Consider the following 14,856-nt stretch of genomic DNA (forward strand, 5'->3'; position numbering starts at 1 on the left):
ACGAGGTTCGTGGGCCTACGGGCAGAGGGCCTTGCAATGTCGTCTGGCCTCGGGCGCGGGCGCGACGTCGACGCGATCGCACGGAGGGGCTTTTCGCGCTCGGAGCCTGTCCATCGACCACCACGACGAAAGATGGCGGAGAGCGCAGCAGCTGGCGTGCGCAGATCCGTCCTGGCGTGGGTCGCTGCCGGGCGCTTTCGCAGGGTGTGAAGCCAGGTCTCTGAAAGACTGAATTCAGGCCTTCGAACCAACGTCCGGGGCTGCGTCAGCGGCGTTGTTTCGCAACCGCTAGATCGCGTTTCACTGAGCCTCGATGGATCGAAGCCTGCTGTCTCCCCGCGATCTGTCCGCGTGGTGCATGTTGCGGCCGGGCGACCATGTGCAGGCCCCACCCGAGCACAGGCTAGCACCTGTCTGTCGCGTTCTCTGGGCTGCTAGCGTGGCTTGCGTTCTCAGCTAGTCCATCCTGGCACCCCGGACGCGTTCTCATCCGTCTCGGTGCTGATGCCGCCGCCGCGAGAGATGACGAGCGAACGGTTCAGGACATGCTCGTGATCTGCATCTTCATCTGCAAGGGCGTGTCAGCTGGAAGACAAATCCACATCCGCTCACGGGGTAGTCCACGCGCTCGTCGAACGTTCACGTGGCTGGGGAAATAGAGAGGTGGCGTGGTACGGAGTGCACAGCAGTCTTTCGTCTCCCAAGCGAGCGGTTGATGCGCAGGGCGGGGAGAAGAGGTGGGAAGAGATAGGCGGTTGCTCTCCTTTGACGTGCCAATCAGATGCGTGCGCGCGCGCGAATAGCCGGAGGTTGGGGCTTCGAACGTCGCGCGTGCGTGCGCGTGTGTGTGCACGTACGGCGCGAGAACGATGCAGCGAACGCAACACGCGCTCGTCGAGCGAGACGGCGTGCGTGGTGGAGAACGTGCACGACGGGGAGCGCGACGGGACCGACGGCTCTCGGCGCCGGCGGGCGATGGGGCCGGCTCGAGAACGCAGATCGCGGGCGGTTCTAGTTGGCTGGGCGCGGAACGATCTGATCTTCCACGCCCACACTTCGCAGGGCCGGACAAAGTACTGTAGGTGCATCCACCAGCGCGCTGTGCTACGGGAAGGACGGTGTCGATGTCTGCCTGCGTGGTCGTGCTGCAGATAGAGGCAGATGGAAGCGTGCGGCGGCAGCGAAGAGGCCGAGAGTGGCGTGGGCGCACGTGGAGGGCGGGCGCCTGTGGGGGAGGGGTGCGTGATGGGACTCGGTCGAGCTGGTTGACTGTGTACTGTACAGTGCACTCTACGATACACGTCTGCCCCCGTAATTCACGCCCCCCAACCGCGTCCTCGCCGCCTTTCTTTTCTTCCCCCCTTCCGCTTGCGCGAGCCGCTACCCCCTCCCGTCCGCCGCCCACTGGCTCCTCGAGCCCCCACGTTCTTTACATGGCGTCCCTCCTCGTCTCCCCCCCTGCAGGCGAGCGTATCTCCCAGATCCTCCCCACCGTCAAGTGCTCCTCCTGCTCCCAGCCCGTGAGCATCACAGACCTCGGCGACCATGTCTGTGCCCCCGCCCCCGCTCCCCCGCCCCAGATGCCTGCACTCCGGCCACCGCAGTCTCCCCGATCCGTCGCCGCCCTCCTGCCCGCCAAACTTCAGACCCTCGTCTCTGCTGCACCTCCTCCCGCCGGGCCACCCGCTGGCCACCCCTCCGCTCGTAAGTCTTCGCTTGCACCCGCCCCCGCGCCCCCGAAGAGCCCTTCTCCGTCCATGCACCACCCGAGTTCTCCCCTCCGCTCCCGCGCCCTCTCCTCCGCCTCCTCCCTCTCCTCCCGCTCTGCCGACAGCCGCCCCGAGCGTGGCCCCAGCCCTCTCGGCCGCAGCGACGGCCGCCCCAGCATGGACTCTTCTCCGCTTTCGCCTTCCACCCCCGGTCCCGCCGGCCCATCCCGCGTGCCTTCTCCCAATCCACCCACCCCCAGCACCGCCCGAAGCAACTACGGCGGTCCTCCGCCAGCACCCGCACCGCCGTCCGGCGGCGGCGGCGTGCGCTCCCGCGCCCCTTCGAACGCGAGCATGCACTCCCTCGCTGGCCGCGCACGCGCAGGCACCAACATGAGCGCGCGCCCGCCCCCGTCACCTCTTTCACCCTCACCCGCCGACCCGGACGTGATTTACTCGACCGGTCCGGCCCGCATGCGCGCCCCGTCCAACGCGAGCCAGCTGCGCCCGTCGATGGACCAGGTGCGCCGCCCGTCGGGCGACGGCTTCCGCCCGGGCGCGGACCGCATGCGGAGCCCTTCGATGGAGAGCCAGCGCCCCCCGTTCGCGGCAGGCGGTCCGCCCCCGCCGCTCAGGTCGCCCGCGTCGCCGTCGCCGATACGCTCTCCGACGATACCCGAACCTGACACGAAGACGGGCGGGGAGGCCGGCATGGCCGGGGTCGGACGGAGGGGGTTCGCCGCCGCCGCGAGGGCGGCGATGTTCATGTCCATGGGTCCTCCACCGCTGGGGCCCGGGCCGATGGGGATGAGCGCGTTGCAGGAGCCGGGGCAGGGCATGGACGGAAAGCGGGCGAACGCGCCGCGGTTTCTGGACATCGCGTCCGCGACACGATACGGTGCGTCGCCGCTTGGCTGCTCACTGCGATTATTTGCCGCGGTCCTGACCGGGGACCCGCGTCGCCAGCTGCGTCGGCCAACACTCCGCCCTTGTCGCCCGGCTCGGGCACCGCCTCGATCTCCCCACACTCGCCGTACTCGCAGAGGAGCCCGCTCATGAGCGGCCCACCGTCGCCCGCGGTGCGGGCGGTGACGACGCCCGTCGCGAACTCGCCGGTCGTCCAGCTCCAGGCACGGGACTCGCGTGTACCTGAGAGCGCCGAGAAGGACCGGACGCCGGTGCGGGATTCGCGAACGACGGTGCAAGACGACGACGACGACGACCTGGACGACGAGCTCGCGCGGGTGCCGTTCGTCGAGAAGCTGAAGGCGAACATGCCCGAGCTCGCCCTCGACACGGTTACGGCTGCCAAGTCTACCGAGCCGGCGCCTTTATCGCCCACGGACTCGGACAGTGACTATGGCGGATTAGCCTATGCGGATTCTGACGGCGACGACGATGACGACGACAAGCCCAACGGCGTGCTCGGGATGAGCGATGTGCCCCTGAGCACCTCCCCACAGCCTATCGGTCAGGCTAACGACGCCGGGCCGCCGCCCCCGCCGCTGAAGGGAGAGGGCAAGGTCCGGTTCCCGTCGCTCGCTGCCAACACCGAGTCGCGCTACTCCTCCTCCTCCTCCGCGACGACGACCATGGACTCGCCCGCGAACGCGATGAAACGCAGCCTGTCCGCGTCCACCGCACGCACGATCGCCAAGTCGACGGGCGCGATCGACCGCGTGATGGAGACGCTGCTCGAGGACGCCACCGCGAGCACGAGCACGGCCTCCCCACGTCCTTTCGCGGATTCACAGCGCGACAGCCTCACCAAGAGCCCGAAGCTTCCCATGCGCGCACACACGAGCCCGACGATGTCCTCCTCCAGCCGCGGCGAGCGCGGCGCGAGCAGGCACAAGGCGTGCGTCCGCTGCGAGAAGCGCATCGACGACGGCCGGTGGATCGCGATGGAGGGCGGGAGCGTGCTGTGCGACCGGTGCTGGAAGAACATGTACTTGCCCAAGGTGCGTCCGTCGTCTGCGCTGTGCGGTGCGGGGTGAGGCTGACGTCGCTCGTGCCCGCCCAGTGTCGGCGCTGTAACAAAAACATCGAAAAGGCAGCGGTGTCCTCGTCGGACGGACAGCTCAAAGGCAAGTGGCACCGGGAGTGCTTCAGTTGCTTCACATGCGAGGTACGTGCCCCCTCCCCTCTCGCTGCGTCCCCACCGCACGACGTGCTCACGCCGTCGCCCGCCTTTTACCTCGCACAGAAACCGTTCCCGGACAAGAGCTTCTACGTGTACGACGGCAAGCCGTTCTGCGCCTACCACTACCACGAGGCCAACAACTCGCTCTGTCGCGCGCCCAAGTGCGGGGAGCCGGTCGAAGGCCCCTGCGCGGTCTCGCACGCCGGCGCACGCTACCACCCGGAGCACTTCGTGTGCGAGCACCCGCGCTGCGGCGAGCGTCTGCTCGAGTACTACGAAGTCGACGGCCGCTTCTTCTGCGACCGGCACGCGCAGAGCGAGCTCGAGCAGCAGTTCGAGGACGACGACGCGAGCGACTACGGCGACGATCCCGACGAGCACGTGCACCACACGCCGACGCTGAACAAGCGGGTGACGCGCTTCATCGACCTCGGCTCGCTCAACAACATACTCTAGTCCCGCGGACGGACAGGACGGACAATCTCGGACATTCACTCACACATGCACTCACCTCTCCTCCTAACGCCCGTCCCTACCACTCTCTCCACACACTCTATGGCTCTCCTCATGATCACTCACATTCCGGGTCTTCTGCTCACGGCGTTTCTACCTCTCTACGTTACTTTCGCTTTGGCGAGGGCGCCCGCGTGTACGTTGCTTTCTCCTTTCTTGCTCTCTCTCCTCGTCTCCTCGTCTCCTCCCTGCACACATTGGTCGGGTCTTCCGCCGGACATGTACTCTATTACTACCGCTACTACTAGCCCCCGCCCCGCCCCGACCCCGACCCCGACCCTGACACATACCACCCACCCTCGCTCTTGTCCCCCTCCCCCGCATACCTGTCTGCCCCGCGACCCCCGAGACGGCGCTCGATATCTAATCCCCACCCATTGTGCATCCACGACTCCCCGCATACGCGCGTCCGTCGCATCCCTCCCCTCTTGAAGCCTGATCCCCCAAGTACCTCCCACGCCCCGCTGCGTCTACTCCCTCGGCCCCGCCCCGCTCCGCTCGCGGCTGCGGACGCGCAGGTCGGCCGGGTCGCTCGCTGTACGTACGCGCTCGCGCCGCCGCCTTCGACCCCCCCCGTTCTCGTCCGCGCCCCGTCTAGTCGTATCAAACGGATTTAAACACTCGCCGCTCTCCGGGCGCTCGCTCGATTCCTGCTAGCACTACTCGCTCTCTATGCCCGCTCATTTCCGCGAGCGATCTCGATCGGTGTGGGCTTGTGGGCGTCGCGCGGGCGGGCGAGTTGTTGTGACGTGCTGAGCACGGTGTGCGTTATGCTTACGTCTACGCAACGTCTTTGGGAGCGCCGCGAGCAAGTAGTAAGTATTACACATCTGGGACCTAGTCGTACACGAGCCGTACACACGTCCGACGCGGTGATCCGTCCCTGCTTCTTCCCCTGCTTCTTTCAGTCCTCGAGTTGCCCCTTATCGAGCTCCGAGTTCCGGTCGTCCTACACACTAGGCACAAGCAGCCCCTGGTATGCCGTCACCCCCGCGTTCGGAGACTCACCGCTCAGGTCGTCGACGTCCCCTGCTGCTGCTTGACGATCCACTCGCGGATGTACGTGCTGCTCATCTTGGCGGTCTTGAGCACCGCCGCGTCCTCGGCGTCGACGCTCGCTTCGGTCGCGGAGATGACGTCGATGACGAACGTCCGGAGCGGCGGGAGCGCGAGCGCGGCGCGCCGCTCGTCGACTGCGGAAAAGGGGGGCGACCACGACGGCAGTCAGCGCTCGTCGTCGTTTGAGGTTCGTCGGCGGAGGACGGCTCGCAAGTTGCAACCGAGGCAGGCGCGAACGGGGACGGGGACGAGGACAGAGATAGGGACACGCACTGGAAGCCGCGCCGGGCAGCGTCTCCTTGCTGACGACGAGGCCCTGCACGTTCGGGTCCCAGCCCGTGGGCCCGTACACGTCCACGATCGGTACGACGTCGTACGCGAGCGCGGGCTTGAAGAGCGTGCAGAACGCGCGGGTGCGCGCGGCGCGCACCGCGAGCGGCTCGAGCACCGCCCGGTGCTGCTTGCCCGCGAGGAGCGCGTCATCTGCGCGTGAGCGTGAGCGCGAGGTCCGGGTGGAGACGAGAAGAGGGGAGGGGAGAGGGGGACGGGACGTGCCTGTGACGCCGACGATGAGCTTGTCGCGCGCGAGCCACGCGCCCATGCTGAGCAGGATCTTGTGCCCCGCGTGGAGGTGGTCGAACGTGCCGCCGAGCGCGACGACGGGGAGCAGCGGGGGGTCGGTCGGGTCCGCGGCGGTGGATGGCGGCGGGAGCGGGTGGTGGAGCGGGTGGTCGTCTGGAGGCAGGGCGACGATTTCTGCGCGCCGAGCCTCTAGGCACGAAGGCAGCGGCACGGAGGAATCGTGGGGGGTCACTGCGACGAGATGGAGGATGCACGATGGGTCAACATCGGAATCTCGGTGCCGCGGGAAGAGCGGGACATGATCATATGAGGGTGGGGGGAACGAGGGAGAACGGCTCCTTGCGCAAACGACGAGACTGTGCGCTCACCCGAGTATATGCGCGCTGCGCCTTCCAACACCTGCTCAGGGAACGCCTCCGCCGTGCCACGCAGGAGCACATCGACGTTGAGGAGAATCCTGCCGACATCCTGCGCGACCTTGGTGGCCTGCACGTACACAAAGGTCAGCAGTCGCTGCACGTCGTCCCAGTGCGCGATGCGCGAGATTCCTGGGGCGTTATGGGTGCCCTTCGAAGCAGAGACATCCGCAGCACCGTCCTAGCACCCAATCAGCCACCCGAAGATCACGGGCGGAGTAGGATGGGGACTCACCGCGGGTGGGTTGAACAACGAGGAGATGATCACGATCTGGAGGCTCTCCGTAGTGTGACGCGCTGCAGTGGACACGGCTGTGGCGAGGAAGTTTGGAGCCTCATGCAGACCGTGGATGGTGGTGATCAACACTGAGTGCTGGACATCCTCGAGGGCGGGAGCCATGGTGTGTGGGCGCCGTCTGCCAGCGGCGAAGATGGCGTCATTGACTGGAGCAGACCTGACGGCGATGTGCAAAGACAAAGCCAGGTGAGCTCACTAATAGGGTTCTCGTCCAAGGATTTCGGTTAGCTGGTGCGTTTTGGACACGGCAAGGCACGGCGGTGGTGGATGCAATCGAAGATGCGAACAGGAAAAGGAGAGATCCCAACGACCAAGAGATGCGTGAATGTGTATTGGGACATGTGGAATACACTGCATTACTGTACTACGCGGCTACCAGATAGCAATAAGTCAAATGTCGTGAGCGGGTCGTGAGGTGGCAAGTCCGATGTGCGAGTGACAAGAAAGACAACAAGCAAACAGCACCAACATTAAAACACCAGAAACCTTCGATAAGCAGCCTGTGAGCAATGCGATATGTCTGTAGATGTGCTAGATACGATGGACCCGAAACAAGGGACGGAGGTTATGTCCGAGTGCGGGGAGAAGCACGGCTCGCGGAAAGGTCCTTGACGTCGAGGAAGATGCTAAAGGCGAACGCGAACGCGAGCAGACACGCTGCAGCAGTTGCGATGTTGTAGGCATCACACCTATGGAAAGCATAAGCACAAGCAAACGGACCACATATCACTGAGACTCACCAGCCAAGGTATCCACCAACCGGACAGCGCTTCCCGAGCAGGATCAGAACAAACTCTGTCCCCCAAAGCAGCAACGCGAGGGTGTCGACAGTCACAACCCACTTCAGAAGCTTCCTCGCCCTCTTCCACTGCTCTTCAAGAGCAAGCCCTTCGAAGACGCTCCGCCTTTTCGGTCTCCGCCTCTGACCGTTGCTCGATGGACCCGAGTACGAGCCAGGAATGACGGTGGTACCGTCGTCGTCGTCGTCATCCTCCTCGCGTTCTCGACCAAGGCCGTTGCCGAACATGGAAGGGTCGACGATGAGGTTGACCTGCACCCCGCCGTCTGGCTGTCCTTTCCCCTTCTTCCCTTTCTTCTTCGGCTTCCCGCCGGGCAATCCCTGCACGGGCAGCACCATCATCCCTTGCGGGCCGGTGAGGGGTGTGCTCCTGGGTTTCCGCGTGCCACAGCAGCATGGGTAGATGAGGTAGAAAAACGTGCAGCCAAAGAAGGAAATGAAAGAGAGACCATAAAGGACGTATGCGGGGAGTTTGCTTGCAGGGGGGGCGGGAGTAGGAGGCTTGATGACCTAAAGGAGCACATGTAAGCCGAACCGAGGTGCGCGGAACACGAGGTTCGTCAACTCACAAAGCCAGTGTAGAGGGATGCAACGGCGGTGGCAAGAGAGAGCAGGACTTGGATCCAGCGGGTCGCCAAACGCTTCCTCGGACCTTCAGTGATCAACCGTCCACGGAGGTCAACGCTCCCAACAAGAGTCTCGGGCTCTCCAGTCTTGCCGGCATCCTTCCCGAACTCGCGCTCCAACATTCGTATTCGTTCCTCCTTGGTGCCAGGATCCACAGGACGCTCTTCGGAATCAGCGTTCCATGGTACGATATGGTTGTCACGGGAGGAGCCAGAATGGGGGCCGTAGGACGAACCATACGGATAGGACGGCGGGGGAGAGCTGTAGGAGTTGTAAGGGTCGGCGAAGGGATCGTACTCGTTGATTAGCGCGGGATCGAAGGGATTGCGTTTCGGCGTGCCCTCTCCTTCATGGCCGTGGGCAGAATGCGGAGGGGCGAGAGGGTTTCCACGCTCGCGACCGTACCATCCTTGTGCGAAGGAAGGGAACTGAGCGATGTCAAACTCCGTGTCCGGGCTTGCTACTCTAGGATCTTGACGTCCATGAAAGCCATTGGACGAAGAGTAGCCGCCGCGGGGGGTGCTGGGAAAGGAAGAAGGTGGTGGGAGAGAGAATGGGCGCCGTGCAGGCGGCGAATGAGGACCGACTGAGTGCGACTGCTCGCTCGAACCGGACATGAGCGATGGAGGCGAAAGGGAGTCAACGCGAGCAAGTGGCCTGTGGCCTCGTGGTGAAGGGGGGTAGGCATCGTATGCATTGAAAGCGGGTTGCTGAGAGAGGTAGTGTTGGTTGCGGTGCAGCGTTTGAGAGTAGTCGGCGAGATCGAGTGCTTCAACAGAAACATCGGAGGGCTCACGACGGCGCTCCGAGACCCATTGACCGACGGACCTGTACGGATCCTGGTCTCGGGGTAGCTGGCGGGAGGTGTGGGGTAAAGGGTCGTAGGGATCTGGAGACCATGGACGGCGGAAACGAGATGGAGGAGGAGGCGCCTCGAGCCAGTGGTCGGGGTAAGAGGTCATGAAAGTCGTCAGGTCGTGTCAAGTCGTTACTGCTGAATGTGGAGAATACCAAGAGGCGGCGGGTGGAGGAGATTAGGGGGTAGGCGGGCGACGAGGAGGATGGCGGGGGAGGGACCAGGTGGTGAGAGCGAAGGGCTCGGCCTAGCGGGCGTTGCGCAGCCCCACGTGCGTCATCTGGGACAAGGCCACCGACAAGGCCGGAATTAGCAGCGCTCCCCGTCTCGAATCCCGAAACGTCTCGTTCTCCCGCCTTTGCCAGAGCCTGAGTTCCCTCCTGCCGCCCGGCCTCCACTCGCCACAGCGTTCGCCTTGGCCGATCGACGACGCCCAGGCGGATGTCTGCTCTCTCCCCATGCGTCGCCCCGGCCTCGTTCTACTTGTCCTCCTTTGCGCATCCCTCGTCCAGCCCCGAGATCTCCCCAGCACCCGTGTGCCCATAGCCTTCAGACTGCGAGAAGAGTACACACCTCGGTCTGTTCCGCAGCCAAGTGACGACGCTCGCGATCTCGCCCAGGCCACGTTCGACAGGTCCACCGCAGCTGGCGATCGTCCTCCGTCCAATGTGCTCATCGTCCAGGCTACCCCAACCGTCGTGCACCGTCCCCAGGACCAGGTGGCGTTTCAGCGCGCCCGCCTTCGATCGCTCCGGTCGCACGAGAGCGAGGCCGTCGACTGGCAACCTGTGAGCCTGCTCGCGCCGGATGTAACGGACAGGCACACTCTGTCGCAGCTCGCTCGCATGGCCGGAAACGCGTACCAGCTCCCCGGCCGGCCAAACTGGTACGACATAGATCCTGCCTGGAACACTGTGCGTTCTATTTCCCCCGTACCTATTTCCGTTGTGCCACCACTGCGATCTTCTGCTGGGTGGGGCCCGCAGAAAAGGCCGCTGCTTGAGCTTTCCGTCTGCTTACATGTCTGTCAATGCACCCAGAGCTTTCCCTTTGGCTGGGAAGGCAAGGCGGACGGATTCCGAGGGCACGTCTTCACATCGCCCGACAACTCCACCGTAGTCCTCTCAATCAAAGGCACGACGCTGCAAGGACCGACGTCCAAGAAAGACAAGTTCAACGACAACCTCCTCTTCTCCTGCTGCTGCGCCCGCGTCGACGTCACCTGGGTCTTCCGCCAGGTCTGCGACTGCTACGCCAAGAACTGGCGCTGCGACAGCACCTGCCTCACCGACGCCCTCGTCCAGGACAGCCTCTTCTACACCGTCGGCGTGGTGAGCAGCCGTGCCCCCCGCGTCCCGTTCCGCACCGTGACCGACCTGCCCCACTCCGCAGGGCCTCGTCCGCGACCTCACCGCGCTCTACCCGAACGCGACGATGTGGCTCGTCGGCCACTCGCTCGGCGGCGCGCTCGCCTCGCTCCTCGGCACCACCTTCGGCCTCCCCGCCGTCGCCTTCGAGGCCCCGGGCGAGCGCATGGCCGCGCAGCGCCTCCACCTCCCGCTCCCGCACATGCCCGAGCCCGCGCCCGCGCCCGCGGGGAGTACGCCCGCGCACGCGCGCGCGCCCGTCACGCACGTCTTCCACAACGCGGACCCGATCCCACAGGGGGCGTGCGCGGGCGTGGGCTCGCCGTGCGCGCAGGCGGGGTACGCGCTCGAGACGCGGTGCCACCTCGGGCGGTCGGTCGTGTACGACACCGTCGGGCAGCTCGGGTGGCGGGTCGACGTCCGGAAGCACGTCATCAAGGAGGTCATCACGCATGTTATCGAGGCGGACGTCGAGTGGGTGGGCGACGACGGGGTGGCGAGGGAGGTGCCCGAAGCGCGCGTGGAGGAGGATTGCATAGTGAGTCGCTCGTTCGGGGCGTTCGGGGCCTTTGCTGATCCCACCGTGCGCAGGACTGCTTCAAGTGGGAGTTTGGGGACTTCAAGGACGATGACAGAGACCATCCAGGGGACAAGTGAACTATCAGCACTAGCACGGACCGTCGGAATACCAACTATTTGTGTAGAATACCATCCTCATGTACATTATGCATGACCACGACAGATTATCTATAGCACGAACTCCCTTCCATCCTCGGATCTGCACAATCATGTGCGCACTGCTCGCCAAAGGGCTCGGCCTAAAAGCCAAGGACCGACCGCGACCCCCTACGCCGCAGCGTGCTCCTTGCCCCCGACGAGCCGCCCCTGCACGTACACCCTCCGCACGTTCCGGTCGTCCCCGCAGAACAAAAAGCGCTCGAGCATGCCCTCCAGCTCCTCCACGTCCGACTTGCCGCGCCCGCCCTCGTCGCCGGGCTCGCCGCCGCTCGCGCGCAGCCCGAGCGCGCGGTCGAGGTCGACGCCCCACACGGCCGGGTTCCCCGCGTCGGTGCGGACGCCGACGACGAGCGCGTCGAACGCCTTGCCCGGCGCGAGCGAGCCGACGCGGTGCGCGAGCGCGCACACCGCGGCGCCGCCGAGCGTCGCGAGGTGGAGCAGCGCGGGCACGGGCAGCTGCCGGTCCGTGAACGTCGTGTGCGCGGGCGGCGGCGCGGGGGCGGTGAGCGCGACGACCTTGGCGCACATGCTCGCGTGCTGGACGGCGGCGAGCATCGAGGGCGAGAAGCCGCCCGAGACGTCCGTCCCCAGTCCGACCTGCGGTGGGGTGAGCGGTGAGCGGTGAGGAGGACGGAGACGAGAGGGGAGAGGGGGAGACGGACCTTGACGCCGGCGTCGAGGAGCATGCCGACGCGCGCGCAGCCGGAGCGGAGGTTGAAGTTGCTCGTCGGGCAGTGGGCGACGCCCGCGCCGCGGGCGTGGATGAGCGCGACCTCGCGCGCGTCGAGGTGCACCGCGTGCGCGAGCACGGTGTTGTGCCGGAGGAGCCCGTACGCGTCGTACACGCCCGCGTACGTCGTCTCCTCCTCCCCGTCCACGTCGTCGCCCGCAGTCACGTTCGCCGCCGCCCCGGGGAGGCTCCCGCGCGGGAAGAGCGCCTTCGTGAACGCGATCTCCGCCGCGTTCTCGGAGATGTGCGTCTGGATGGCGAGGCCCGGGTCCGCGGCGGCGAGCGCGCCGAGGCCGGCGAGGAGCTCGCCGGTGCACGAGAGCGCGAAGCGCGGGGTGAGGATCGGGCGCACGAGCGCGTCGCCGGCGGCGGGGTGCGGCGGGAGCGCGCGGATGTGCGCGACGAGCGCGGCGGTGGCGGCGAGCGACGCCGCGGGCGAGGGCTCGACGTAGTAGTCGGGCGCGTTGCGGTCCATGTTGCATTTCTGCGTGGGGGGTGAGCGGGTGGGGGGCGTGGGGGGACGGAGGGACGCACCCCGACGAACGCGCGCTGGCCTGGGCGGGACCGGGGCGGGGGTGAGTGAGGACGTGGGGGGAGGGAGGGGCGCGGGGAAGGGGCGCACCGTAGCCGTGGACGACATCGGCGAGGACCTTTGTGCCTTCGAGGTGGAGAGTGCCGTAGTAGCAGCAGGTCGTGGACTGCGCGTGCGCGTGAAGGGGGAGAAAGAAGGGAAGAGAAGGGGACGCACGCCGTAGTCGAGGGTGCGCTTGACGACGGAGGTGTACGTCCGCCGCGCGAAGTCGACGTCCGCGAAGCGAGCCTCCATCGGGAAGGTCACTTCGGCCAGCCAGTCCAGGAGCTCGTGCTGCTGGCCACTGCGGAGAGCACGCGAGCACAGGTTATCGGGATATCTGCGCCAATCGCAGGGAAGAAGAGGCGCACCTGCCGATGTTTGGGACTTGAGGAGCGTGCTGGTGTCATGCAAGAACGGAGCAGGTGAGGGCGAGGGAGGAGGCAGCCTGCCGCAGCACTCACGATGTGCGTGTCAATGAAGCCCGGCATCAGGAACTCGCCGTGCTTCAGTTCTACGAGCTCGACGTCGTCCGCGAGCAGGCCGTGGCGGGCGAGCACATGCTGGAGGGCTTCGGGGGGCACGTCGCGCTCGACCCAGTCGATGTCGCCGGTCGCGCGAGAGACTGCGAGCAGGGCGCGGGGGAGTGCATCGTACGTGGTGAGTGAAATGGGCGAGATGAGTGCCCCGTAGAAGATCGTCGACATGCGGTCCAAGGGCTTCTAATGTGGACGGTCCGCAGTTCCTTGCTTCTCGACGGGTTGGACAGCGGGGTGGGGAGCACAGGGCGCGGAGAGGGAGGGGAGGAGGGGAGCACGGAGGCAGGCGTGGCCCAGCATGGCCTGTCGGGCGACAGAGCTGGCCTGGCGTCCTCCGCGCGTTTCGCCAATCGACTCGACGGCCGCCCCGCAGCTCGCACGACGCAGAGCCTGCCGAGCCCCCGCGCGCCTAACGAGCGTTCCTGGTCCCGGCGCCAGGCATTGCCGCTTTCGGCAGGTGAGTAGGATCATCAGCCGAGCCAGCCAACGCCTATATATTCGCAGCCCTGGCCGTGGAGGAGCGGATCAGGGCTCGATATTCTGCAGTCTGTTTGGACGCTTACGGCGCAGGCGTGTTCCTCAAACATGTCTCGAAGGACGGGTGTGGTAACGGCGCCGTGCAATGCATATTAGTACCATCACTCGCCGAACAATATTGACAGCGACCGTCATTTCCTCTCTCCGGTGCGGGCAATTTCCGATCGTCCAAATGCTTGTTGCAGCCACCCATCGTTCGCATCCAACAGCACCCTCGGACGTCAACAATTCGCCGACGTGTTCACGCTAACGGCTGATATAGTACTTGCCCTCAAGTTCCGGCGTTGGCTCTCCCAACGGTCGAGGCGTCTCGTCGAGTCTAACCACCATTAGCGTGATCACGCCATCCATTCGCTCGTCCACCCAGGCGACGCTTGGACTCGGCCAAGGCGAGGCCGTGTTGTGTCCCCTCGGACCCCGGGCGTCTGGGAAAGCATCCCTGCCAACGGACGCCCACAAACCGCGTTCGAGATTGATGGCTGGACGCAATTGATGTCGGAGGCCGCGGACGTCAAGGGACGGTGCGACCGCCGCTCGAGAGCGGGCTTGAGGGCGAGGACGACGTCGGGTAACGGAGGTGGGCATTGCCTGGACTGAGCGAGCGAAGCGTTCGTCCGGCGAGCGCGGCGCGTCATGTTTACGCCCCGCGGCGGGGAGGAGCGGGTCGCTTGCGCGCACCCGGTGATGGCACAGCAGCCGCGGGGTTCGTGCGGTGATAAGACGTGCTCTTCGCGGGCGAGAAGGAGAGCAAAGAGTCCGAGGAAGGGCGAATGAGAAGCACGGCCAGCCAGGTGGCGGGTGGGAGAACTGAGGAGTGGGCGGGCGCGGCGGGCGCACCGCCAGACGCGGTTGACCGCTTTCCGGAGACAGAAGGAGCGCTGGGTGGGCCTGGAAGGGGGGAGGGACCAGAAGAGGGAGGGGGCGGGCGTGGACCCGAGTCGCGAAGGAAGAAGTGGACATCGGGGCGTCGTGGCTGGCTGGGCCGCTGGGGCCGGACCCAGGGCGGCAGTGGCGAGTCCGGAGGGGGCGGGGGCAGCGGTCGTGTGCGAACGGACAGGGTCTGCAGACGGGGCATCAGTCAGTGCATCAACATGCAGGTCGTTCTGGTTCGAAGCTCTGCGACGGTGCTCCGTCCGGGCCGGTGCGCAGCGTGCCCGTGCACTCGCGCGCAGAGGACGCGTTCGGGGACTGGGATGCGCTGGGGACGGCGGGCAGGGGGATAGCGGAGAAGAAAGACGCGTCGGGACGCGTCGAGCGAAGGGGAGGACGCGTCGGGGTCGGCGGGGACGCGTCGGTGGCTGACAGCGCGCGGGCGTCCCAGACTAGGAAGACGCATGTGGCAAAGAAGTGACGTCGCTCGGAAGGCGACGAC

General features: G+C 65.9%; 5 protein-coding genes across 5 annotated transcripts; 2 read left to right on the forward strand and 3 right to left on the reverse strand.

Annotated features, from left to right (window-relative positions):
* Positions 1-1,433: 1,433 nt before the first annotated feature.
* Positions 1,434-4,308, forward strand: BXZ73DRAFT_95394 (uncharacterized protein; the record flags this gene model as incomplete). The annotated part of the gene is made up of 4 exons (XM_048026769.1): positions 1,434-2,607; positions 2,676-3,670; positions 3,733-3,837; positions 3,916-4,308. 4 exons carry the CDS (start codon positions 1,434-1,436, stop codon positions 4,306-4,308), a joined length of 2,667 nt encoding a protein of 888 aa, XP_047883599.1.
* A 1,068-nt stretch (positions 4,309-5,376) lies between these two features.
* Positions 5,377-6,822, reverse strand: BXZ73DRAFT_86122 (Nucleotidylyl transferase; the record flags this gene model as incomplete). Its single annotated transcript, XM_048024086.1, has 5 exons — positions 5,377-5,558; positions 5,698-5,907; positions 5,971-6,237; positions 6,375-6,573; positions 6,658-6,822. The coding sequence occupies 5 exons, from the start codon at positions 6,820-6,822 to the stop codon at positions 5,377-5,379; spliced, it is 1,023 nt and encodes a 340-aa protein (XP_047883600.1).
* A 463-nt stretch (positions 6,823-7,285) lies between these two features.
* BXZ73DRAFT_37303 (uncharacterized protein) lies at positions 7,286-9,108 on the reverse strand (the record flags this gene model as incomplete). Its single annotated transcript, XM_048017972.1, has 3 exons — positions 7,286-7,409; positions 7,461-8,029; positions 8,089-9,108. 3 exons carry the CDS (start codon positions 9,106-9,108, stop codon positions 7,286-7,288), a joined length of 1,713 nt encoding a protein of 570 aa, XP_047883601.1.
* Positions 9,109-9,460: 352 nt separating this feature from the next.
* On the forward strand, positions 9,461-11,026 carry BXZ73DRAFT_37507 (alpha/beta-hydrolase; the record flags this gene model as incomplete). Its single annotated transcript, XM_048018024.1, has 4 exons — positions 9,461-9,916; positions 10,043-10,333; positions 10,395-10,907; positions 10,961-11,026. 4 exons carry the CDS (start codon positions 9,461-9,463, stop codon positions 11,024-11,026), a joined length of 1,326 nt encoding a protein of 441 aa, XP_047883602.1.
* Positions 11,027-11,215: 189 nt separating this feature from the next.
* BXZ73DRAFT_37619 (guanine deaminase) lies at positions 11,216-13,115 on the reverse strand (the record flags this gene model as incomplete). The annotated part of the gene is made up of 7 exons (XM_048018049.1): positions 11,216-11,704; positions 11,770-12,321; positions 12,372-12,391; positions 12,460-12,535; positions 12,586-12,712; positions 12,780-12,808; positions 12,873-13,115. The coding sequence occupies 7 exons, from the start codon at positions 13,113-13,115 to the stop codon at positions 11,216-11,218; spliced, it is 1,536 nt and encodes a 511-aa protein (XP_047883603.1).
* Positions 13,116-14,856: the final 1,741 nt, after the last annotated feature.

The sequence above is a fragment of the Epithele typhae genome (genome assembly GCF_022376455.1).
Source record: "Epithele typhae strain CBS 203.58 chromosome Unknown BXZ73scaffold_1, whole genome shotgun sequence".
Taxonomy (NCBI): Eukaryota; Fungi; Basidiomycota; class Agaricomycetes; order Polyporales; family Epitheliaceae; genus Epithele; species Epithele typhae.